Raw genomic sequence first — 26959 nt, 5'->3', positions numbered from 1 at the left:
TTTAAATGCACGGTAAAAAAAAAGAAGCTATACTCTCTCCTGGAAACCTAGAGTTATTTTATTACTTTCTAACATTTGGTGATTAGAAAAGGCTGATTTTTACGGGTAGAGGAAAATCAGTATAATGAGAAATACAACAGACATTTTAAAATACTTTGTCTTTGAAAGGAATTCTGTTTTCTAAATATCTCCAACTAAATTCTATGAGGGCACAATTAATGGTTTACGCTATTTTAACATAATATGTTAAAATACAGGAATTACTAGGATTTTCCTACTTTTCTGAATAAGCCCTATACTTCTGCTGTATCTGAACTACAGACTGGTGCATTGTCCTGAAACAGTAGTCCAGGGAAGCTGTTGAAAACATTCAGAGGATTCTAGCCTGGCTACATGAGCCATCCTTTTATTGTGGGTTTTGACAGGATAGTAAGCTTTTAGAAATAAAAATTATAGCATTCCCCTTCCCCCCACCCTGAACTGCTTTTACATTTTGTGTGTGGGTGATGAGTTCTCCAAATATTTTTCCACAATGGCAAAAAAAAAAAAAAACTGAAAAAGAAAAATTTCAATGGGTTCTTAAACAGGCCTGTTTGCGACGAGCTGCTTTTGGGTGTCTTAAAAAGACTAGCTTGTGGTACTGTTTGTAGTGATAATAACAATTTGTAAAATAGAGATACCATCTTTCTTAAGAGAAAGTGAAGATACTTGCTTACAGTCAGAGTCAAGCCTCCATCTTTGCTTTCAAGCAGAGGTTTTGCACAGCCCTGCGTAGCCCTTCCGTCAGGCTGTGTGCCTTGCTACCTCTTCCTCCTTCTCTCCTGTGGAAAGTGGCAGTCTTATTTGCTCTTCCCTTTCTTGGGCTTCCTCAAATCACTGTGTTCTGCTCTGCCTGGAAGGGCACTTACTAAATATCTTCTCTGAAAGCTCTTCTGACAAACCCTCTATAGCCTACTCCGTAAAGGCTCCTTGATATTTTGTTTGCTCTATAGCAAAGGACTCCTGGCAGGTCTGTCCTGTTTGATCATAGGACCCTCACCGAGGAGCTACCGAGGGTGATCTCTGTCAATCCTGAACACCTCACGATTCAAAGAGCAGGCTTTCTTCAAGGTGATAGACTTCTGTAAGTTGCATCGTGTAAGTGTTCTGAGCACGAGAGATGTCACCAGTTGATACTCTGGAGCTCGCTCCTGTGCTGATATCTCACTGTGCCCTCTAAACCCTGGACACGAGTCTCGTTCTTGAGATATTATCTCAAAGGTATTGTTTGTCTCTCTTGTTTAATTCTGTCCCACGGCCATTTTCTGCAACTGTTAATTTCTCCAAACTGTTGTATAATCCTGGTCAGTCAGATGACCCACAATATGCCAGCCTTTTCACGAGCTGTCTTGAAGATATTTTCAGTAAGTTGTGCAACTGTATTGTTATTGTACCAAAGAAAACAGTCTTTGCCATTTGAAAACCCGAACTGCTTTTTTGTGCTTAAAAAAAATAACAAAAGAAAAAACACCACAGATTCAATAACCACATCAGACTGTCTATAGAATACTCCTATAAACATTTTCTAAAAACTGTGATCATCACTGGAAATAGTAACTTGCAAGATTCAGTATATTGACAATACCTGCAAATTAAGACAACTCCACTCAAAAAGCTAGCAGCTTTCCAGAATGCACCAGGAATGCAGTATACAACCATGCTGTCAGACACGAACTGTATTTTTTTTCTGAGCACAGTATTACAGTTGTTCTTAATAATGTAAGGAGGACGATTCTAAAAGGTTCTTCTTGCATAATAATAGGTGCAGTCCAGATATGATGTATGAATTTAAGACGGAAAGAAAACCACACCAGTCATACCTAATGTAGAACTATACAGAACATCCTTAAGTGCTTACAGCATACTCTAGAAGAAGATTCTCTCTTGAAATAAATATTTGCAGAACTGTCGCTTTGCAGGGTTAATACCAGTCCTTCAACCTCCCTATATTAATCCAAAACAAATTCCTTGTGGGCCAGGGTTCACCTAATGGAAATGGACTTTACCTAACCAATAAATATAAAATTTATCAGTGCATCTTTCTCCCACAAAAGAACAACTGAAGAGCCCGATCTCTGTGCATGCATATGATAGAATGCAGTAGACTTTATTCATCACTCCCAATGGCCTTGTGGAAATTCTGTGTTAAGCTAAAAAAGTCGCTGTGTGTTAGAATAAAACTACACAGATAACTGGTAAAGGACGGGCATTCTTGGTTACCGGTAGAAGGGTACTTCTCACAAATCCAAAGCTTGTTTTGTGACCTGCCAGCCCTGATCTTCAAATGAAACTGGTAAAATACTTAGAAGATTCTGGGAGGTAACATTCATAACCTTACTGAATAGTAAAAACTATGCTGTGTTACCATGCACTGCCAAACATCATCATTACCTTATTTTTCTGTCCTTTATCCTTCATTGGCTTGAATGATCTTAATTCATCTGAGGTCAAATTTTTATGTATTTGTGTTTAAAATAGCCCTTCCCCCAACAGGCTTGCAAGCACTTTTTTCGGCTTTGAACATTTCCACATACTGTACTGGGTGAGAAGTATGCTCTGGTAAGAACCAGCAAAATTAGAAATTTTCACTCACTTGGTGGTGTTCTTGCATGTAGAAAATTGGTTTGTGACTCTCTGGAGTCACTTAGTCCATGTTCTGAAGAGAGGTTTCCGATAGCTCTGCCCAATTACTGCTTGTAAAAGACCTGGTTTATCAGTTGGTGACCAATTCTTTGCACCCGAATACATCTACTATGAAATGAAGTTGCAGATCTGCTGTCAAGAAACAAGTCCTCATTAGCCTTAGCAGAGAGCGTGTTGATCTTAATAGTGATAAAGACATCACACTGTCTGTGCAGCGATCTGGATTTCTGTGCAGGTAGACAAGCAAATTGTTTGCCTAACGTTTCCAGGAGGACTGCTCAGCTGCTGCTGCAGCCAGCTTGCCTTGTCTTTGCTTCTGTTGCCACTTTGAAGTAGCCCTGTTTTTTTAAGTTCCACTTTATTTTCATCTCATAGCCTACAAAACAGATTTACTCTAAAAAATAAAGCTTCCAAAATACACTCTTTTGTTTAGTTTTCTGAGTAACAGAGTAAGCTATGTGAAACTAATACTATAAAATTTACTCTGACCTTTTTTCTGTCAGTAACAGCCTTCAGTGTCACTGAAATGTCTTCATATCTGGTTGCTGAACACCTCATACTCCTCCCTTTAGCCAGTTATCACAATGACAGCTCTTCTTTGAATGAGGAGATAGAACAAGTATTTGCTGATTCCTATTTCTTCAATTAGTCAACAGTTTAAAAAAAAAAAAAGAGCAACAGCTTGGCATCTGTGCTATTTTCTAGTTCTGGTATAATCAAAGTGAGAGTTTCAATTAGGGAACCTTATTTTGCATGTGATTTGTGATTAATAAAGACAGGTATATTGCTTAAGGGGAAAATTAAGTGACATCTGGATGATATAAGCTTTCATCTTCAGGACTGCATTTTCCAATATATTACTGATACTTTGTCAAATGTTTAAGTAGTTTAGTAGTCTTCAGTTTGGTTTATGTACTAGTATTTGCTTTTAGTTCAGTTAAGGCTGTTGGAAGTAATTACAGTGAAACCCATGAAGAAGAGCTGAAGGTAAATCCAAGCCAGGAAGGCTGTACCACTAAACAGAGACATAAGGGATTTTTAGCCATACAATCCTCTTCCTTCAATGAACATTTATATATGCAGTTCATATGTCCAGTTCCATCCATAACTGAGAAATTGTCTGGACTAGTGGAGACTGAGCTGCTGTGCAGCACTGTGCTTATAAGCAATGTTTTGACCATCTCTAGCTGCCTTATAGACCAGCTTTTCCTGAAAGGAGATGACCTGGCTTTTGTTGGATTTTTCCGTGCTGCTTCACAGCTTGAATACATCAGTGCAGCCAGCCTGTTAATATTCATTCTTACAAAGTTTCAGCTAGTAAATAATATACTTATGAGATGTGTTGATGGCATCAGAAAGCAGGATGTCAGCAGGAAGTCTTTCCCTTTCTGCTCTGGCTTCTTATGGTTTCTATAGCTTCAAGTTAAGGACCCGAGTCCTTTATCTTTCACATGCTTGCTGGCCTGAGTGTAACAAAACGGAAAGATCACAAAGAAATCTTGAATAAGAACAACAGGCTGCAGGTTGGATGCAACAGCAAGGATAGAGCTTGTTTGGGCAGTGTGTGGAGCCGTCCCAGGACTGCTCTGGGGCACTGCAATGAAGGTGCAGAGAAGTGTTTGCTTCAGGTGGTGGCAGGTATGCATTTTTTTGTACCCTGAATAAATGCACAGCTGTATTTACACTTCCAGGTGAAAACTGAAAGCTTTCCACTTGTGTGTGGAGGTGGTAAAAGGTATCAAACCATCTGTGACAGATGTTAGAAATATTGTTTACAGCCACGTGCTGCTGGGAGGCTCTCTGCTGTCTTCATCATGGAAGTGATACGAGAAGCTCACTAGAATGGAACTAAAACTCGGTCAACTTCAGGATTTTCAGTACAGTGTCTTTTTGCCTTTAAAGGCATTATCTGCTAGTAGTTTTGTAGCAATCCTATGAATGGTTGCTTTAAGTGTGGGGTTGGCTGTTGGAAGATTATACTGTATAAATGGCATTGTTTGTTGTGGTTCAGTGGTTCTCATATCAAGTTTGTTCAGTTTTCATTTAAGATGGGGTTTTTCCTAGCTCTCAGCCTGGCTTGCCTTTTCAGAATCAAACTGTGTCCTTGGCTCAAGAAATTTCTTTGCAGATTAAAGTTCAAAAGGCTAAGTCTTGGTCCAGTGCGATTTTCATACTCTCTGTGATACAGCGTCAAACCAAGTTACATGGGTTGTTCCACAGCTGACCTTGCAACTGGAATTCAAGAGCTCTGCTCATCAGCAAATGTACTTCTAATTCAAACTTATGCTATTTTTCTTTTAGACCAACAATCGTGAAGAGTAAAACAAAACAAATGTATATAAATTTTCCAGTCAAGAGTAAATCAAATGCTTTTTTGTTGTTTTTTTTCCCCCAATAAAATTGCATGTTTTAGATGGTTCTCAGATCAGATCTTTACTTCAGTCCATTGCTATCTCGGAAATAGACCATTGGAAGCTTTAATACAGTAACAAGCATGAATAATAAAACCCAAACCAAACAGGAGTTGAAGGATTATATGTGAGATGTGCAAAATTTGGTAACTGTTAATGCTTTCTAAGGATGACATCTGTGAAAAGTTGACCTTGTTGGATGGTGCTGTGTGAGGTTAGACAAGAGAAGCAATTCCAGGACTGATTGTATACAGAGGCTTTCAGGATCTTAAAATGTGCCTTGCCCAAGTTAATTTATACAGTGACTTAAAATAACCCATTCAGAAGTAGGCCTAAAAGAACGCTGATTATTTAATACTGGCACTCGCAAGCTTAATAGAAATTTCAAGTGAAAAATTATTTCATATGTACTATTAATGATCCTGCAAATTCAGAATAATTTTCCTATCCTTTTCCTTGTTGATTTGCAGCTGCTGTTGGCTTTCTGACAGTTTCCAGTGTCATTACCATGTCAGCCCCTTTCTTTCTGGGGAAAGTTATTGACATTATTTATACAAATCCCAGTGAAGACTTCACTGACAGCCTGACCAGCCTGTGTGCCTTGCTGAGTGGAATCTTTCTATGTGGTGCTGCCGCTAATGCTACTCGTGTCTACCTCATGCAGACTGCAGGTAAAAACAGAAGCAAAAAGTGGTACTGAAGAGTCACCTTTTTTCACAGAGTCAGGATATCTAATGATCTGAAATAAATTCTTGGCACTGGCTGAGAGATCCTCTTGGAATCAGTAGCTTTTATAACCAGATCAAAGGTAAACTAATAGTGCAAAGATAAGTATGCTGGAATAATTGTTCATTTTTATTTACTGTTACGTGACATCTTAAAGCTCACTCTCTTCTGGTATATTAAAACTCTGTAATGTGACTTGTTCAGTGCTGCGTAATCCCGTGATTTTTATATTGTTGGTGTCTGTGTAAAGTCTTGTGTGCCATGCTTCACTGACTTCTGTTTCTGACAGGACAAAGAATTGTGAAGCGTTTGAGAACAACCATGTTCTCCTCTATTCTGAAGCAAGAAACCGCTTTCTTTGACAAGACCAGAACAGGAGAGCTGATAAACCGCTTATCTTCGGATACAGCCCTCTTGGGCCGTTCAGTGACTGAAAACCTTTCAGATGGGCTCCGGGCAGGAGCACAGGCATCTGTGGGGGTTGGAATGATGGTATGGTGGTCTCTTCCCTGCTTGTCACTTCTTGTAGTTTCAAGTTTGTTTCAGTTCTGTTAGGTAATGTGTGAATGTGATTCAGTCCAGAAATTGAATGTGTGTTCTTGGATACAAGTGTATTTCACTGGTTATCTACAATAACTTTTAAGTACTGCCTTGCAATAGATGATGTGCCTGTAGCCACTTGATGTTTACTCACAGGCCAAAATATGGAGAATGAAGGTTTGAAATGAACTACTGTTGCTGCCCAAATTTATCAAGCAAAGTATAGTAGGCAAATAGCTTAACTCTGTTCTTACTGAAGATATTAAAATCAGTGATAACGTTCCCATACTTGTAGGTAAAATAGGGTGTGAAGGGACTGATGTAAAAGTCATTGGTGTTGGTTGATTCTGGTTAAGGCCTAGGTGAGCAAAGGCAGCGCCGAATATCAAATTACTGCCGAGGATTTTTATAAGTGTTAGTCTTTCTGCTTTAGTCCATCGGTAAAGAATATATTTAGGTAGGAAGCATCTTAATGAAGGCTTCAGTGCAGTGCATCAGTTCCCTTGACTTTTTTGGTGGCATTAATTTTGTTAGGTTTATCTGAGAAAAGATACGTTGGTGGCAATTATCTTAAATGAAGGTGTGGTAATTTCTGCTGTCTACCTGGAGTTAAAAACAGATAGCAAAATAAAAATAAGCTTCCAATATTGATGTTATTAGGAACTGTTAAGAGCTTCCATTATGAAGCTTTAAAGCTTTAATACTTTGTCACTGATAAGAATTGTGGCTTTCTGTATTTATCTAAGCAAATAGAGTCTAAGGTTTTATCTTATCACAGATAAAATAGAATAACTTTATGTAAGGCATTCTGCTCAAAATGCTTCCATGCTACAGTGTTAAAAGGTGGACTATAAAAGCTTGCGCAGAAAGAAGAGATTATTATGAAATAATTATAAAGCCTGTCAGTTAAGTTGATATTGAATTTTTCTGGAGTTTTTTGTTTTCAATACTGAAAGCAAGATGAAATGAAAGCACATTAGATCTAATTTCAATAAATCTTATTAAAAGAACCCATTTAGGAGCTTTGATGATGATTGTTACAAGTGATAAGGTTTTGCAACAGTAGATTAAATCCATTATTCCAGGTTATGAACATTCGTGGGTGCTAGGGAGCACTGGTGACTCCACCTGTTCCTCAGTTACCCAGAAGCAGTGTACGATATTTCTCTACTCAAACTTTCTGCATTACACTGTCTATTTAAAAGTTGTGTAAGTGCTTTAGAAACTATATAGTAGCTTATGTCTTTCAGCATCCCCAAGAGATTTCCTAGTAGGCCTGTTTACTGGCAGGTTAAGATATTTGGCTAAGACCACACAGCAAACCAGTGAGAAAGCAAGAAATGAAATCCAGACCGCTTTGCTTATAATCCTTTGTTCTAACCATGGGATACATCCCAAATGCTGTGGAGGAATGGATATTTTGTCTGGAAGAAATAAAACATGATAAATGAAAGCATGGCAGCACTAAATTACAGTCCTACTAGTTTTAGAAAACTCTAGTGAGGCAAGTTGCACTTCAGTAGTCTAGTGGTTTTTTTAAATCTGAACAGTCATCACCCCTGACACATACCTTTTTCTTCTAGTTTTTTGTGTCTCCTAGCCTTGCTGCATTTGTTCTGAGCGTTGTGCCACCCTTGGCTGTCCTGGCTGTGATTTATGGAAGATACTTGCGAAAACTAACTAAAATGACCCAAGATTCTCTCGCAGAAGCAACACAAGTAATCTTTTAACAGATGCTTTCTAGTTAACTTCAAAGTTGCTCTAGTGTATTTAGGTTAATATCTCTGAAGTTAAAGATCTTCTGAAGATAATTGTACTGTTCATTGCCCTAAGCCATGCTGAGCCTGTAGTTTTGCACCTGAATAGTATGAAAGGTAAACATCAGTAACACTTATTCATAGATCTCAAAAGCAACGGTGCTTTGGTTGTCCATAACAATATAATGTGGAGGTACCAGGCCTTGAGAATTTGGAAATGTAGGAAAGGATAAAGAGGTTAGGCTTTAGCTTTGTGAGAGCATAAAAAAATCAACCTTTGAAGTCCTGTGTAATTTGGTACCTGGGTTTGAAAAACACTTTTCTTGGACTATTATTATGAGTTTGAAGCCATCAGAAGCATCCTAGATGGTTCTGTCTTTTAAGAAAACTTTGCTAGCAAGCCCTTCTCTGAAGGGAATCCTTGACATCTGACCTTATTGTCAGCTCTTTAATGTTTATGAGGTTTTACATTTCTTAAGCTTTTCTGGGCATCTCAGCACATATCCAGATATTTGGGAGGAAAGTAGAGGAAGCTGTTGTTTCTAAAGAGGCTGTTGTAGAGCGGCTTTCATTGTGTTTGCTGACTGCACTGAAATATTGCAAAGCACTATCAGAGAAGAGTAGTGATAGTGACCTTTTCCTCACATCATTAAAAAGCATAGAAATATAATTAGGAAAAATCCAGTTAAAATAACCACAATTGTCAGCTGTTTTAAACTTGGCATGTCCTTTGTAGGACTTCTGCAAATTGACTGTGCAGAAGGAAGATTAGCCCTCTTCTGTTTATCTTCCTCATCCTGTGTTGAAGGGAAGCTCATGCCTTTGCAAACCAGGTGTGGGACTTCACATGAACAAGCAATTTTAGTGTTCCGTTTGAATTTTCAGGTTGAATGGGGGATGGAAGAAGGAGAATTATATTTTTATATCATATTTTTACTCACAAAAGGGGGCCTTGTTTTTTGTAAGACCATCACAGTGTCTGTTAACATCTTAGTCTAATTGGTTACAATTGAGGTAATTTTAGAATTAATACTTTGCTGTTTAGAAGTTAAAATAAAATAGTGAGTTGAAATGAGATATTAGTAGTTGGGCTAAATTAATTCCCAGTGTTGCTTTGATCAAATGAGTGGAATTGTTTCAGGAAATAACAGCAGGCTTTCTTGCATGATTTAGTGTAGGATAGAATATTCTTTATTTTTCCCCTCCCCACGTTGCTATTGCAAGTTATTGTGAATAGTAATTTTCTTATGTGTGTTGTTCACATCAAATTAAGGGGTTTTTTTTAATGCTACTTTTATATTTTTCTATCTCTGCTAGCACTTAAGGCAATCTTGAAGTTCTTTTTAAACTGTCTGGGCATGCAGTTTACTTTCAACTTAATAGAATAAATAAAAAAAAAAAGAGGGGGGTGGGTGGAGAGAGGAGGGCATAAGAAATTTTCCAGTGGTGTCCAAAGGAATGTATTTGGAGATTAGTGTAGTGATACTTGTTTAGCTTTTAAATGTTCTGTAATATGAACATTCCAAATTGTGTGTCTGCATATATTTGTTTTGTTCTTTGCTTTAATGTAGTTAGCTGAAGAGCGTATTGGAAACATAAGAACAGTTCGAGCTTTTGGACAAGAAGTGGCTGAAGTGGGAAAGTATACAAATAAAGTTGATTATGTACTACAACTGGCTAAAAAAGAGGCACTAGCTCGGGCAGGCTTCTTTGGAGCAGTAAGTATATTTTGATGAAAGTAAACCAACCATGTTTCGCCAAGTGTCGATTATTTTAAAATTCATGAAGGTACTTATAAATCCGCAAATAAATTAATTGAGTGTAAATTGAACCTACATAAAACTGTGGGAAGACTGGACTTAAATCAGTCTAAATTGCTGTGAAACTGCGCTTCAAGATTCAGTGGTATGATAAAGCCAGTTTAAGCCTCTATTTCTGCCCCACACCCTTAGCTTGGGAGTATTTATCTGAGCCCATACCTCCTATTCGGGGAACTAAACTAGTGGAAACCTTTCCCCCCACCCTTAGTCTTTTACAGGTTTGTGTTCCTGATGAGATGAGCATCAATGCAAAAGAAGCTGGGGAGTGCGCAGGTCGGGGAGGGAGGGTGGGATTGCATTTTTCCATAACAGCTTGCAGTGAGTTTGCTTAACAGTATTCTAAAACTGCAATGTAACTGCAGACTATCAACTCTTCTCCTTTAATGATGGTTGAGAATGTTTGGTGTTCCTTTCCATTTGGGGGGGGGGGGGGGGGGGGGGCGTGGGGAAAAGAGTTGCTTGCTTTTTGAGCACTTGTTGGATAGCACAGTGCAGTGCCAGTGGATGTCTGGCTGGCTGTTGGCTTGGTTTGCTCTCAAATTGGTTTTGTTTAAATTTAAATCAGTCTTCTAAAAATCTAGATACCCATAATATGGGAATTCTTTTATTAGAAGGAAAATTCTGAAGCAACATTTTAGAGGTTGAAATTTAAGATACATGTGACAAATCTGCCTTTTCCTCTTTTTCCTTAGACTGGCCTTTCAGGAAACTTAATTGTCCTCTCAGTCTTATACAAAGGAGGATTACTAATGGGCAGTGCCTACATGACAGTTGGTGAACTCTCATCTTTCCTAATGTATGCTTTCTGGGTTGGAATAAGCGTTGGAGGTATGGAATGAGAAATTAGATTTTCTTCACTTCAAAGCATTACAGTCAGTATGGGGGCGGGAGGGAAGAAGCTCTTAAAAGATCTGGCTTTCTTCAAAAGTTTCTTCCAAATCATCTTCCCAAGAAATTATACATAATTTTTTTTTCTGAAGAGTTAATGAAAATAATAATTTATAACTTAATCTTAATATAAGCCTTCCATTTTCCCAAAGGAATACAGAGGTTATTTTTTTCAATGTGTGTATGTGACAGATACATATTACTTTAATTTTCTTTGGGTCTAAATTAAGATACTTGGTATATTGTATAAAGAAGTAATACTGGTATTATAATTTTTACAAAATATGTGGGTCTGTGTTAAACTTACTCTATTTAGAAAGACATGTAGAATTTAGCTGTAACTCAGTATAGAGTGTCTTGAGCTGGAAGAGTAAACAATGTGCCAGCAGAACACTACACTCTGGTGCTAACCTTTTGTTTTTCCTTACTGACTGGCTCCTCCTTTGAAGCTCAGGCTCTATAATCTACTGGCCCAGAAACAAACTGTTCATCTTTTTGACAGAGCAGTCTTTACTACTGCATACAGGCAAAAATGAAGATAAGGTATTTTGAAGTTTGACAACTGATTGGAAGGGTTGTTCTTTAAAATGGGTCTGTTACGTCTGATAGACTGGCAGGGTAATGCAGCTCATCTGTACTCTTCTAAGACTAAGCCTGATATTGTGGGAAGCACAAAGATGTGCCTGAAGGCAAAATTCACAAAACTTGCTTCCTTGAATATCAAAATTCCAGTGGCACCCATACCAACTACCAAAACCCTTTCATCTCTGCTTAAATCATCCAAGTTTGGTCAACAGACAGATACATGGCACTGTGAAAACATGGGACAAATTAATGTAAAATAAATGAAGAATAAGTTTAGAAGCACTGATAAAATGTCATTGAATTAATTTCTATTTGCTATAAAAACATCTTGTTAAATTCTACTTAAGATTATTGAAGAATACAGTTCTGTACAGAGCTTATTCTCATGGGGACTCTGAAGTAAAGGTGTCTTGCCACAAGAAGCCTGCCTTCCTTGACACCTACAAGGCATGTAAATCATCGAAGTGCTAAGTCTGCTTGCTATGTCATCATCAATACATATGGAAGTTCATGCAATGAACTGTGAAGTTCACTGCATAATTTGGGACTTTGCCCCTTTTTGTTGTAACAGTTTTCTATGTTTTCTATCAAACACTGTGAACACAGGTTATGAAAATTAAAAAAACATTTTCTAAGTAGTATTTGCTGTCCTTATTATATAATGCTTTTTAAGAGTGGTTGTGAATTTGCAAACCTCAGTGTCTCAGTTTCAAGGTGCTCTGTGAGGCTCATGCCTTCTCCCCTGTGCTCTGCTCTAGGATGTAGGTGCTTTGGCTCTTTTTTCCAAGCAGACAGCTTCTCACCACGGCTGGTGCTTTGTGTTGCAAGCTTTCAGATAGTCCTCAGCAGCAGCATGATGAAATGCCCTGTCTACACTTACAGACTCATGACCTTGTGCTGGGCTTGTTGCTCTGCAAGAATAAACCAGTAAACCTATTTTAATATACCTTGGGTTTTCTTCCCTCCTGAAATCACTCTTAACGCTATATGCATTTTAAGATGGAAGTGGTTTCTTCTGTATGTTTATTCTGTTGGAATTCAGAGTTTTTAAAATTGGTTGCTCTGTTTTGAAAGACACACAAACACTGAAGAAATAAGACATTTTATATTTATGTCTTACTTCATTTTTGGTTCTAGGTTGGTTTCTGTGTTTATTTCAGCCGGAAAGCCCTTCAGTGAAGCCAGCTCCAAGATGATTCACACAGCTGCTAAGAGCTGGGACCCAGTGCTATACGCAGGCCTTGTCCTTAGCTTTTGCTTTCTCCAGTAATGTTTGAAGCATGCTGACTTGGGAGATATATTTCTTTACATCGTTCATTCTCCACATAGCTTCTCAAGCGTCAGTTCAGCCTTAGGTTTTGTGCCCTCCCTCCCCTGTGGCTGACTCAGCCAGGCTCCCCTGTAGTAGTATAACCCTGTCTGACAAAGAAGGGCATTCAGAGTGTTCCGTTCTGCTGAATGATTTTAAAAATTGTCCTAGTTGGTTGCATACCAGGCTATTTCTCTAAAGTTGGATGCTGTTGTTCCTGACAGATGAATGAAAAAGAGTTGCTTTGCTTTTGAGTATATGCAAGCTTAAGTGTATTAACATTTTCTTCTTTTTTCTTCAGAATGATTTCTTTTACAGATATAAGAAAGAATGGTGAATAAGGGTTATTGGTAGCTCTCAAGTGAGACTAGATAGGATTTAAATCAACATGTTTGATAGTGTGTTGGAGTAAAAGATCCCCTACACATTTGATGCTTCAGTGCTGGTGACAAAAAGTATAATGCAAATTTTATGCCTCCTGTGTCTTCCACTCCTTACGGATGCATAATACTGTTCTGCTTTTTATTTAGGTCTAAGTTCCTTTTATTCTGAGCTGATGAAAGGACTAGGTGCTGGTGGACGTCTTTGGGAACTTATTGAAAGGAAGCCCCAACTTCCGTTTAATGGTGGGTGCTTGCTTTGTTACTGTTCATAGGTTGATTTTTCTTGTATTGGTCACCAGTATTTCAGAAGGATGTGTGTTGTACTTAAAGGTAGTACTGACTTACATTCTTTTGAAAGAAACTAGATACAGTGGTAATTCTTGTGAATTTTCTTAACTATGAAACAGATGATGAAAAGTTCCTTTAATCAGAAATTTTAGAAGCTGAAAATTTGGTGGTTTTTTTTCTTTAATTAATTCAGAATATGGTTTTAAATATATTACTTTGAAAGTGTAACTGAGGACATGCTCATTTCTAGCTTCTTGGAATATGTCTTTGATGTCATCACCACTGTCTCTTGGATCAGCTTTAGAGTGAAAAGAGTGGAAGGAAGAAAAAGGAGGGGAGGGAGGAGCTCTGAGATGGTTGTATCTCATATTTCCACTAAAGGGTTTACCACGCACATCTCTAATGGCTAAGAAATTAGCAGTCTGAAAAGAGACGCTTTCAAAACCAGGTGTTTTTCATTAAGAGTGTCTCAAGTTTAAACGGTTCATACTGATCCAGTGAAAACAGTTCCTCAGTGAGACATGTTGATTTGAAACCTAATTTGCAAGCACAAGTTTGAGGCCTTTCAGCAGCACATGCCAAACTGAATTTTTGAGTTCTTCAGCCATAGCGGGACTGAGGCATGACTGGGAAATGAAAGGAAGGAAGGGGTGGAGCTGAGGTGGAGACTCCAGCTTCTTGGGAGAGTGTGGATGTGCAAGTACGGCAGGTGTTGCTTTTGGAATGATTGCACCCCTCTCTTCACAGTAGCACTACTCACATTTCTCCCTTCTTTAGGTATGAACAAGGAAGTTTTGAAGAGGAGGTAATGTCCTTTATTAATCAAGTTTGACATTATTGGTTGTGTGAGGAGAAACAACCAATTTTTGTGGCAAATCAGTCATTCACATCTGAATTCTTTTCATGGGATGCTTTAGGCCTAAAGATAGGTTTGTGAATCTGAAATCACATCTGTTTTTATCAGTATGTTTATAGAAGAATGTGCTCACCTTTGAGAGGTGTTAGACTTTTATGGAAGTTTGCTTTTTATGGAAGCTTGCTGAGGTACTAGTCAAATCCCCAAAAGAAGATATGCAAACTTCCTCTATAAATCTGCCTTTTAAATAAGTATTTAAATATAGTAACATTTAAACAAATATAAAAAATAAATACTACTAATAATTAAAATAATATTTAATAATATTTAATTATTTAAATAGAACAAGCAAATATTTTTAATATCTAATAATATTTCAATATAGTAAATAAAAATACATTGCCAGCAACACCTTATTTACAGTTTTATTGTTTGGAAGCTAGACAACGCCCTCTAGTACTGAGCGTATTTTGTATAAAGAGCGTTCGCCTGTATCCATCAAGGTAGCTCAATAAGCTGCTTGTAGAAGATACTTTCTGTGTGAGTTGCTGTTTTATTTAATTGCCTGCATCCCACTTAGCAAAAGTCGTACATCAGTGTTCACCATCTCTGTATGTTGTTGAGAAATGCAATATAGCAGAGTCCAGGTGAGCTGTCAACACTAGTTTCTCTCTGAGTTTTATATGGTCCTCTGATTTGGAAACTTTGTAAGGGCTGCTCTAAGAGTCAGAGTCAGAAAAGAACACCCAACAGACCTAACAGGTTTTTTGAGTGAGCTCTGGCTGTAAAGAATAATAGAATACCGTGTTGGAAGGAACGTCAAGGATCACCTGGTCCAATCTTTCTTGGCAAAAGCACTGTCTAGACAAGATGGCCCAGCACCCTGTCCACCCAAATCTTGAAAGTGTCCAATGTTGGGGAATACAGGAATACACCACTTCCTCGGGGAGATTATTCCAGTGGCTGATTGTTTGCATTGTTGTACCCATTACCTGGCCTCTCCCCCCCATCCCACCCTTTGTCTTTTCCAGTTGACTCCTTGTAAAAAGGGAGTCTCCATCTTCTTTGTAGCCACCCTTTAAATGCTGGAACATCATGATAAGGTCTCCCCTACGCCTGCTTTTCTCAAGGCTGAACAAACCCAGTTCTCTCAGCCTTTCCTCATATGGCAGGCTTCCCAGTCCTTGGATCATCTTTGTGGCCCTTCTCTGGACCCCCTCCAGCCTGTCCACATCTTTTTTGTGCAGCAGGGACCAAAACTGAACCCAGTACTCCAGGTGTGGCCTGGCAAGCGTGGAGTAGAGTGGGATAATGACTTCTTTATCTCTGCTGGTGATGCCCTTGTTGATGCAACCCAGCATCCTGTTGGCTTTCTTTGCCCCAGCAGCAGAGAAAGAATGGAGTTTTATCTTTTGAGTTGGTTACTACAGAGGGGTTCTTTTGAAATGCTGTGCTTCAAATTTCTGTTCTGCTTCTGTCTCCCTGCGCTGGAATTCCTCAGATTCTTAATCTGATGGACACCAAATCACAGTTGGCCTCTGTCTCATTTCTCTTCACAGCTGCAAGCCTGTCTGTAGGATGCTTTTCAATGTGCATAGACTTGACTTAGGCACTGAAAAGTAATATTGTCTCCAGTGGATGGAGGCAGACTTAGAATAGCAAAAGGTCCAAAGGTCCTTTGTCCAAAAGGTAACCATCAACTGACTGATGAAGGGATAGTTACACACTCTTGTCTTTACCAATGAAGCTGGCTTAAACTTCCTGCCATGACATCCAGTGCCACACTGCAGCGTGGGATTTTTTTTATTTTTAATTTGGATTATTTCAGTGGTCTTCACCTTTACAGTGATAACAGTGCAGAGTAAGCAGCAGTATTGGGGCAGAAGTTGTCTTTCCCACTGCAGGTATTGAATTGTTTAATCACACCAATAGTGACATCCAGAAAACAATCTTTATTTTATAGACAGAACATAAGTCAGACAAAGTTTCAGATGTCCACGTAGCATAGGCTTGCAGAAAGCTTCTTTTAAGTTTCCTTTCAGTATAAACTAAATAAATAGGAAAGGATATAAACCTTAGTCTCAGAACCCAATTATAGTTGATATAGTTGATATAGTTGATACTGTCCTAGTTTCAGCTGGGATAGAGTTAACTGTCTTCCCAGTAGCTGGTACAGTGCTATGTTTTGAGTTCAGTATGCGAAGAATGTTGATAACACTGATGTTTTCAGTTGCTGCTAGTAGTGTTTAGACTAATGTCAAGGATTTTTCAGCTTCTCATGCCCAGCCAGCGAGAAAGCTGGAGGGGCACAAGAAGTTGGCACAGGACACAGCCAGGGCACCTGACCCAAACTGGCCAACAGGGTATTCCATACCATGTGACGTCCCATCCAGTATAGGAACTGGGAAGTGGGGGCGGGGAATCGCCGCTCGGGGACTAACTGGGTGCCGGTCGGCAGGTGGTGAGCAATTACACTGTGCATCGTTTGTACATTCCAATCCTTTCATTATTGCTGTTGTCATTTTATTAGTGTTATCATTATCATTATTAGTTTCTTTGTTTCTGTTCTATTAAACCGTTCTTATCTCAACCCATGGGTTTTGCTTCTTTTTTCCCGATTTTCTCCCCCATCCCACTGGGTGGGGGGGGGGTGAGTGAGCGGCTGCGTGGTGCTTAGTTGCTGGCTGGGGTTAAACCACGACAATGGCACATCAGACAATGAAGCCAAGAGACTATTTCTCTACTGTCCAAACCCACCTGAAACATCTACTCTCTTGGCTACTTAGGTTTTATTTTCACGGAACTCCAGCTGTTGTTGGTGACAACAGATATCTCAGGAACAAATTATAATGTATTTTTTTCCTGTATCTAGAATCCAAACAAGAAACAAGCACAATCCTGTATATAGCTTTTAGATATTTTTACAGTAATATGTAGAGGAAGGACTTGTGGTACCAGACTTCCTGTATTGCAGTAGATTTCAGTGTTTCAGGGCATGGAATAGACTGTGCAATAACTGGAACTGAGAATAAAGATAAGCGATTACTTGTTACTTTGGTAATAGTAAAGATTATGCTGCTAGCACAGAATTTAGCAAATACATTCTTTTCCAAAAGGGAGGTTTACAGGCCATTGTGCTTTTACCTAACAAAGAAGTTACAATGTGTATGTCCATGGACTAAAGTCAAGGAAGGAGTCTGAAATTGTATGCTCTTGCCTTTGCCATTTCTATGCTACTACCATTAAACTGAAAGCCTGGAGAAGAGGAGGGAATCTGCGAAAAAGAAAGCAAAATAAATTATTTGGTCTAGGAACTGCAGGAGTAGTGAAATCTTGATTGCAACTGATGGGTGTCTGTGTTTCCTATCCACAGTTACTGTTTAACCAAACACGGGCATGTGCGACCATATGCTGTGGCTAGTTGGGGGTTACCTGTGTGCTGCATCTGAACAGAATTAAGGGTTTTGAGTTGCATGTCTTCAGCATGAACAAACACTGCTCGGTTATTGCTCTGGTGCTGCCAGTTTTCACAAAACTGGTAGGAACTTTGTCAGTGAGACTCTATCCTTTGGGAACGCAGCACCACTGTCCACTTAGTTTGCTTTGTATGGATATGTGTTGCTGGGATTTAACAAGGCTTGAAGAAATTGTGTTTCTTTGTCTTACCTATTTATAAGTTTTTTCTAGTACTGATATTCTTTTAAGATAATTGTTTAAATCCAGTGCTGTGCTCCAGAAAGAAGCTGGTTTTATTTAACTTTGGCAGTTGTTCATTCATGATGGTTTGTTATGGTATTTCACAAACTGAAATTTTAGTTTCAGTGAACTGTTGCCTAAGCGTTATGCCTCTGATTGGTCTTTGAATATACTGTTGTCCTGAATTTATTAAATATACTTTCCACTTAAAAAAACCACCCTAAAAAATGGCCATTAATGCAACAAACCTAGCAGCAACTTTATTCCAGTGACAGCTTAAAAGCTACCCAGTTAACAGGTGGTGGAGAGGGAACTGCTCTTATCCAAAGAGGAGGGTGTTTCAGGTGACTTTTGTGGCTTGATGAAAGGGCAGTAAATGATTTGCAATGTTTATTTTTTTGCATGTGTTCTATGGCAACAGGACTTTGGCCTTCAACAATGCCATTTTATTTCATTGCTCCTAATTGACAAAACTTAAATTGTTCATAATATGTTTAAAAATTCAGATAATTCTACTAGAAGTGAACATTGTTCGTTGTTAGGTATTAGCAAGATGCAAATTCTCCCTCTTGCTGTAGGTAGCCTACAGCTTCACTGCTGGTGAGCAACCTGAAATTACATTCAGGAACCACTGGTGTACCACACTGATTCAGTCATGGCTGAAATATAATCCCTGTGGTCCTGAGTTGTGGCTTGCAGCTATCCCTGGATTTAACATGGAGATAGATATTTCTATTGGGTTTCTGTAAAGCAAGTTCTAGGAGGGCTGAGCTGATTTTTGTTTCTGTTCACGTTTCTGTATTTTATTATTTCTCATATAGAGGGAATCACACTAGGCAAAGACACGTTCAAAGGTGCTTTGGAATTCAAGGATGTTGAGTTTGCATATCCAACACGTCCAGAAACATCCATTTTCAAAGATTTTAGCCTTTCCATTCCAGCTGGCTCTGTTATGGCTCTGGTTGGCCCAAGTGGTACAGGGAAATCAACTATCGTATCCCTTCTGCTGAGGCTGTATGATCCTATCTCAGGTATGTTTTGTGTGTTGCTCTCATTCATGACAATTGGTGCTTTGCATCTCAGATACACCTTACAAACAGTCGGGCTTCCTGTGCTTGACGTCTTGATGTGACTGTTCCACTGATGAACTGTGCTTCCTGCTGGGGTGTATGATTCGTTACCTTGTGGTGGTGCCTGTATAGCTTTGCATTTCTGATCCACCAGTATGTGATTCCTCAGGGGTCGTTATTCTCAACTGTTCTTTCTGCCTCTTTTCAGTACTTGTCAAACACATTTGACTTTACTGTTTCTTAATTTAAGGTACTATCACCGTTGATGGCTTTGATATCCGTCAGTTAAATCCACTGTGGTTCAGGACAAAGATTGGAACAGTGAGTCAGGTAAGGAAGAAAAAAAAGTTGTAAGTGAATGAAATAATTTTGTGTGATCAACTAGCTGTGCCTCACTTCTCTTCTTTTTAAAACTATATAATCTTGCTTCTCAGTGAAATCCCTCCATGTCACCATAACTGCTGTCGTGCATGCTTTGTTCTAAAAATAAGTATTCAGAGCTAGACCCATTATTCTGTAGTCTGTTTTTACATAATTACAGAGATTCAAAGTGTTAGCTTAGAAGAAAACTGTGCATGTGGAGACTGGAAAGTACATTGTTGCAAATTGTATAGGTATGACCATCTTGATGTTTGCTATGATTTGTTGAAGAAAGTAACACAAGGCTTAACATTTAATCATGTTTTGTGTTAATGGCAGTTACACAATCACATTTTACACAACCGTTTGAAAACTGACCACCTGTGCTCTGTGTTGTTTCCAGGCAAACACAATTCCATTAGGAAAGCATGAATATACAGCACTGTTGGCACTTAATCTTGTACTGCCCCCACCCTAGCAACCCCCAAACTCTGCAAGTACAGAGAGATGTTCAATGGTCTCTTAAAAATAAACTATTTGACAATTAGAATATGTATGTTCCTTCCCTCTTCTCCCCAGGTGCTTCACAGTGCAATTAACTGTTAGGTTGATGTTCTGGTTAAAAGCATGAGGATAACTGAGCACATGTTGCATTTCAAAACATCTACTTTATGTAATAGTGTCACCAAAAGCTTTTGTGCAAAAATTATTTTCCTGTGGACACATTAGCGTTTTTCTTTTTGAATGTAAGTATTCCCCTTGAGTTACCAGTAGGAGATTCATACTGGTATTCATACTATAGCATGGCTCTATTTCATAAACAGAGCAGACTTACCTTGTTTAAGACATTTTCCCATTGTACATCACTTGTCCTATCCGCCAGTCCTCTTCTCTGTTTTTTGTTTCTAATTCAATTAACTCTAGCTTACATATTCTTTTGTATGGATATAAAAGAAATTAATGCTGGGTCTTGTAAGTGGGATTTATGTTATTTGAGATATAGACAATACATGCATGTGATTACAGATCTCTACCATATTAGTTATGTTTTTTAATTTATCAGGAACCAATTCTGTTCTCCTGTTCTATTGCTGAAAATATTGCCTATGGTGCAGAGGATCCTTCTACTGTGACTGCAGAGGAGATTCAGAAAGTTGCTGAAATAGCTAATGCTGCTAGTTTTATCAGAGATTTTCCAAAAGGCTTTGACACTCTAGTTGGAGAAAAAGGCATTTTGCTTTCAGGTACATCTTTATATTGCTTATTTTAAAAATCTGGATGCTATAGAGTAAAGTAAAAATTCTATTATTTTTTGTTACTAGTTTTTTCTCCAAGTCATAGTCTGCCATAAGTATTAAAAAAATCCCTCCTTCATCTCCATCCCACCCCCTAAAGTACATGTGCGTAATTCTGCTCAGCCCAGGCATTCAGTTAAAATTACTTTACATATGTTTTCCTACTTCAATTTACTGAGCTTTTTCCCCCAGGTGGACAGAAGCAACGAATTGCAATTGCTCGAGCTCTGCTCAAGGTAAGCCAGTACCCAAAGAGCTATATAACTACTTTGTGGGGAGGTGGGAAGGGTTAAAAAGGAGGAGGTCTTTCAACAGGAGAGGTAGAAAAAGATTTTTAAAAAGAAAATTATATCTTTTATGTTAATGAGGAAGTTTGAAAGGGCTGAGTGGTTTAACTAAAGACAATTTACTTATGTAAGTACTTCTTCCTATCTTTCAGTCATGTTTTTTCATAGTTCTTGCCAAGACTGATGGTAAATCATTGTATAATGGCTCACTTTCATAAGATCAGGTCTAGGATGAAGGAAGACTTTAAGAATGTGGTGCTAGTAAACTCATATATGACAGCTCTGTCTCTGTGTTCAGACCTTTATCATTCATGGGTTGATTTTTCCGGGTTGCAGCTTACTAGCACTATAGATGCCCTGTCTTGGCTTTGAGGGGAGCTGCTCTGGATTTGGGACGAGATACTATTTCAGGCACAATGTTGTGTCATTTTTTTCTTCAAGGGTTGGCGTGGGTCTAGCTTTAGGGTGGGCTCTGTGCTGCACAAATTTGAGGAGGCTTCTGAGGATCAGAAGGACAGGGAGTTTAGTTCAGGCACAGCCACGGGGCCTCGCAGGGAGGAGGTTTGGTGCTGATGCTCAGCTGGAAGTTTTGACCCTAGCTGAACCCAGCTTACATTCACCTTAAGCCGCACGGGTCTCTATAGCATCCTAGCATGCCCAGTTCTGCTAGATTCCTGGGAATTTTTCATTATACCAGTTCTCTTTTCCCACGAATGCTGAAAAGCTGATTGCATTTCATGTCAAGTACAGTTCATGGGAGTAGAGACTTTATTTAGGGGAAAAAAAAAAGTTTTAAAAAATAAGTGAGTAGTTGATATATATGTGATTGGGGGTGCAATGGAGTCCTTTGTCTTCCAGATAAAGTCTAAAGCTTTTACTCTCAACTTTATCAAGGAAGTTTGGGTTATGTACTGTAATTCAGAAGCAGCATGTTAGGGATTTGAGCACTAGCTATTTCTTTTTTTTTAATTTAATTGGGAAGACTTCTTAAATGCTAGTTCTTAAGTACTACGTATTTCATCTGTCAGTGAAATACTGTTTGTTGGTAGGTTTTTGTTATTTTTTGTTACTAGACAGTTATATATAGCAGACTGCAAGCGGAGGGTAGCTGAGCCTCTGTGAAAGATCCACATAAGAGCAGTAAATAGGAAATTGAACTTTTGACCACAGTGCTGCCAAGTATGCATTAAGAACCATCTCCCACCTTTAGTTTGTATCTTTCAAATAGTTATCAGGTAATAGTGTTCTGTTACTTTAGTTTGGAAAATTTGAAGGTGGAAGAGTGTTGTTTCTGTTTTGTCCTCTTAGCATTTAGACTTCTTAAAAGTAATACTTTGAACAACACTCAGTTCTTTTGATGAAGTAAGTACACTTACTTGGAGTTTTAAGCTGTATGAATCCAGTTCTCTATTGATATAAATATTCAGATCTTGTCTAATTTTTATTATAACCAATTTTACTTTCTTCTTCAGAATCCTAAAATTCTTCTGTTAGATGAAGCAACGAGGTAAGAAAGAAAAGAAGTAGAAACTTAGAAATCATGTATTTGTAAAACGCAGATTTGGGAGGTGTTCTCTCTTCTTTCTTTCTCTGCATGCCCTTGCAAAAATTACCTAGCCCCTTATTCTTCTCTACCCACAAAAAGAATGTGCTTTCTAGAAAGTGTGAATTGGTTAGGAGACCTGTGATAAAAGCTGTTTATGCAAAGTGGAAAGGATAGCTGGTACACTGTGTTGTAATTTTCAATGGAGTTAAATTTGTTATATGTAAATTGATTTTGAAACAGCTACTTAAAGCTTTTTTGTATCTTTAGTTAAATGAAGATCTTAGTGTAAAAGAGATGATTATACTGCAGTATAACTTACTTTTTTTCACAGAATTAATTTAGTGTTATTTCTCCATGCACGTTTTTGCATATGAGAATATGCAATGCATATAACTTGGATGTGTGCACTAAGCATATTCTTGAAACTTTCCTGCAGTTCCATTGGTTCATATTCACCAACAATAGCAAGGGTTTGCAGTTTTAGCAAAATAAGCCTATTGCATACAAAACTAAGCTGTCTTAAAATAACAAATACCCCCTCTCTCCCCTCCCCGCTTCCCATTTCATACTAGTGCTTTGGATGCTGAAAATGAATATCTAGTGCAAGAAGCTCTGGACCGGCTGATGGAAGGGAGGACAGTCCTAATTATTGCTCATCGTCTGTCTACTATTCAGAATGCTGATTTTGTTGCAGTCCTTGGCCAGGGTAAAATTCTTGAATGTGGAAAACATGAGGAACTACTTGCAAATCCAAATGGACTTTTCAGGAAACTAATGCAGAAACAAGCTTTTCTTCAGAATAATGGTACTTTTGCATTAGATTTACAATCCAGAGAAAAGCATGTATTAAAAGAAAATGTATGAGAATGTATGAATAACAGAAGCTTACAAACTACAAAGAATATAACTTATGTTTCAGTTATGTAAAGTAAATGTTATATTTTTCCAAAATGTACAAAATATTCTTTTGAAACTTAAATGTGTTTAAACTTTTTATTGAAAGCTTTTTAATAATTATTGCAACTTTTTAAAATGTCTATCACATTGAGATAATTTCAGTGTATAGATTTTTCTCCTTTGTGTTATGTTAATTGAGACCATTTAGAATCTTGTTTGCTGAAATGCACTGTACGATGGTGTGCTGCATTCTCAAGTAAATTCAGTATTTTAAGGGTAATTAAATGACAATCTTACCATTTTCATATCATTGTCTCTTCCCTTTTCAAGGAACTTTTGCTTTCTGTGCTTGTCAGTAGTCTTAAAATGCTGGAATTCAAAAATGCATGACACTAACGTACTCTGAAAGTTCTGACTTCCACTGCACTGTCCTTTCAGTTACCATTTGTTCTGAAATCTGAAAGTTTATTATGATCACCATCTACAGTTACTGTAGAGAATTACATATGAGAACACATTTTAGCAAGTATGGAAGCATGAGCTGGAGGAAAGTTCTTTAAACAAACAAACAAAAAAACCAACAAAAACCCCCAACCAAACAAAAAACCTAACTGACTTTACATAAGGACAAAGGAAGTGTATTAGTATACTAAGTCAGCATAGGAAAATCTAAAATTTGCATGCATTTTCTTCCCTTCCCTACTTTCCCAGTCCTTTAGGTTCACTTCCTTTCTAAGATGACATTCAAAAGCATGCGCTCTTACATATGTAAGTTTTTGTCCTTTTTTAAGGCTTATGTAAGTTTTTTATTGTTGCTTAAAATTTCATTCATAGAAATCCCGAGTTTGGCCTAACTGCCTTGTTAGGGACAACCAGGAAACTACCTTCTCAAGGACAACTAGTAAAATAAGAGCTTTACATTAATTTGATTAACTGCAGGAGGGTACATTTAGCAGTAAAGAGTAGGCTTCATGTTTCTAATTAAAGAATCTTTTCCAACGGAATCTCTCTAAACTTCTGAAGGTGCAAAACCCCACAAGGTAATTTAAAAAAGCTAGAAAATGTCCAGGTCACATTAAAAATCATCCATGCTAGGAAAACTTGTTGCTGGAAAACTTTATTGGCAATATGTGAGATACCTAGTGCTGGGCAAGCTTAAGATGTTTATCTAATATGCCATTAATGGCATTTTGTGGAACATAGTGAAAACACTAAAGAGATGCCTGTGCTAGGGAATGAAAAGAAAATTACATCCAGATGTAATTTTATCTTCTGATATAGTTTTACTAGAAGCAGATATTGTACTAAAGATATGCCAAAAATGCCACTGACTCAGTGTTTAATTTCAGTGTTGACTACCAATTATTCTCTTTATAATGTATTTAGAGGGGCTTGAACTTTAATCTTTACTCATGTAATCGCTCCTTATGTGAGATGCAATGAGCCCCTTTATTCATGTGTTTACACAGGTTACAGGAATTACTTGCAGCCAAACTGAATTAATGTTTTATGTCTTTTGTTCATTAGTTGTTCTGGCAGGGTTGCAGTCTACCGAAAAGTGAAAAGCTACAGAAAAGCTCTAGTCCACTGAAAGGTGAATGTCTGTCATAACAGGTACATTGGATAACAGACTTTATACAGGTTAGAACTACTCCAAATACTCCTTAGAACAAACCACAGACCTGAACGAGGTGAGAAAACAGAGTTTCTTAGTAATCTGCAAGTAGAAAGCTTTGCTGGACAACTACAGATTTGTGGTTTACGCACCTGCGATGTACGTGATGTGTGCATGTGGCATGCTGTATACTTCCACAGCAGTGCTAGTCAACACTGGGTATGGTTGCATTTTTTAACTGTAGGAGCCCTGGTAGATTAATGAGGAAAAAGTGTGAGAAAGAGAAAAATTAAACTATTGCATTCTTTTTGTTACAAGAGTTGAAGACCTTCCTGTCTAAGGTGGAAACTGTTGGTGTATCATTAACAATCCTGATAGGCATCTTTTGCTAAGGACCACTATTTCATGCTGCAGCCTTGCATACCATGGTCCATAGGACAAAAATGGGCTCTGCAACGTAGAAAAGACTTAACGTGAGAATATCTGACTGTGCATCAGAAAGAAGTATAAACCAAACTTTCTCAGAGTCACTGACTCCTATTTTCCATCATTGCCCCCTTCAGTTTTTAGTAATACTGCATTTCTGCTATTTGTTTTGTTTAAGCTACTGTCAGTACAAAGAGGTTCAGTTCCATGAGGGATGGTATTAACAGCTCAAAACACAGCTGTGCTACTCCTAGTGTATTCCAGAGGCCAAAAGGTACTCAGAAATTCTTTTGACTGCAGGTAAACACAATTTAAATCAAATTAAACTTATCCAACATTTCCTGAAAGAAAGGCCAGACCTTATTCAGAATTGTTAGAGGTTTCAAAGTGTCCGTGTAGCCCTGGTGCAGCACATTACATAAGACCATGTCTCTTTTATGCCACACACGCTAGTGTTCAACTTTGGCCTAAACATATCTTCTCTGTGTAGAAAAGTAGTAAAGATGATTTCCCAGACATTCAAAAATAAATGTAATTAACTTTACATGCACACATGTATATCAAATATGTAATATAAACATTTTTCAGTTTCTATCACTAGTTGCCATATTTTAGTTGATACCTATGGGCATCATTTTGAAGTCTTTTAGTAATACTGCCTTTCTTGCCTTGGAGGCCAGAACTATTTCCTTCCTTAACTTCTGCTACTCAGTCATGACTTCTGGGGTTTAAATACTGTATCTAATGGCTTTCAAAACTACCTTGCTAAATTGAATGTGTTAGTTAGGGTTGAGTATTTGGAGACCAAATGACAGGTCAGCTCTCAATGTACGCTTAATCCCTTTACTGTGTTCCTAATTAGTTTTCTGATTCTTGACAGCATGAATGTTTTCCTGAGAGAAATAACATACTGAAAATAAAGTGTCTTGAATAACTTTATTACTTAAACTACTTATTAAACTATTTATTTTAATGCTTAAATAGAGTATCGGTCACAGCATCATCAATGCAGTGAATGGTCGGCATCTCTGAAAGAGCTAAAGTTCTTCCAGCTCAGCTTTCAAGTAGTTAATGCAACTTTTTGCTTTGATCTTCTGATACAGAGAGCCTCTTTTCCATCAATACTTTAATCTTTGAAAAGGGAGTAGACTCCAGTTAGGGGAGTAATAGAAGACAACATCCTGCCTTTGTGGTCTCTCCAATTAATTCTGCCTTCACATTTCCACAGCTCAACGTTTTCAGCTGTCTGGAATGGGGAGAAGTATTTCCAGTTGCGTAAAAGGTCTTAAATTCATGATGCAGTGAACCAATGGATTAATACTTTGACCTCTTAGGGAATTCTGTATTCTGATGAGCAAGACAATACATTTGTTATGAAGAAGAAAATGTTACTGATCTTGTATACACATCTTTTTGTTTAAACATCTGCATAGTCCCAATAAGGCACAATCAGTTAACCAATACATGGCAATTTTGTTTTGCTTTGCAGATGATGGGGTTTGATCGCTGCTATCCTTTCAAA

The 26959-nt window shown here is 38.1% G+C and overlaps 1 protein-coding gene across 2 annotated transcripts; it reads left to right on the top strand.

The window, feature by feature from the left end:
• Nucleotides 1–172: 172 nt before the first annotated feature.
• ABCB10 (ATP binding cassette subfamily B member 10) lies at nt 173–26376 on the top strand. Of its 2 annotated transcripts, none has more exons than XM_030035026.2 (13): nt 173–4320; nt 5564–5764; nt 6109–6311; nt 7943–8077; nt 9688–9834; nt 10629–10764; nt 13249–13344; nt 18763–18972; nt 19262–19341; nt 20435–20615; nt 20859–20902; nt 22426–22460; nt 23072–26376. In XM_030035026.2, exons 1-13 carry the CDS (start codon nt 4134–4136, stop codon nt 23361–23363), a joined length of 1947 nt encoding a protein of 648 aa, XP_029890886.1. In that variant the 5' UTR covers nt 173–4133; the 3' UTR covers nt 23364–26376. The 2 variants fall into 2 exon arrangements, with proteins under 2 accessions (XP_029890886.1, XP_040984205.1); XM_041128271.1 differs by lacking the exon at nt 173–4320 and adding an exon at nt 4343–4946.
• The last annotated feature ends 583 nt before the right edge of the window (nt 26377–26959 follow it).

Source organism: Aquila chrysaetos, chromosome 13 (genome assembly GCF_900496995.4).
Source record: "Aquila chrysaetos chrysaetos chromosome 13, bAquChr1.4, whole genome shotgun sequence".
NCBI lineage: Eukaryota > Metazoa > Chordata > Aves > Accipitriformes > Accipitridae > Aquila > Aquila chrysaetos.
The sequence above is the reverse complement of the archived record's forward strand: the minus strand, read 5'-3'. Positions and strand labels throughout refer to the sequence as shown.

Bases quoted from the DNA above. Each gene is read 5' to 3' on its own strand.
- ABCB10 (XM_030035026.2), top strand. From the start codon at position 4,134: ATGCTTGCTGGCCTGAGTGTAACAAAACGGAAAGATCACAAAGAAATC. The intron at 5,765-6,108 runs GTAAAAACAGAA...TGTTTCTGACAG, and splicing joins CTACCTCATGCAGACTGCAG to GACAAAGAATTGTGAAGCGT. The intron at 8,078-9,687 runs GTAATCTTTTAA...GCTTTAATGTAG, and splicing joins CTCTCGCAGAAGCAACACAA to TTAGCTGAAGAGCGTATTGG.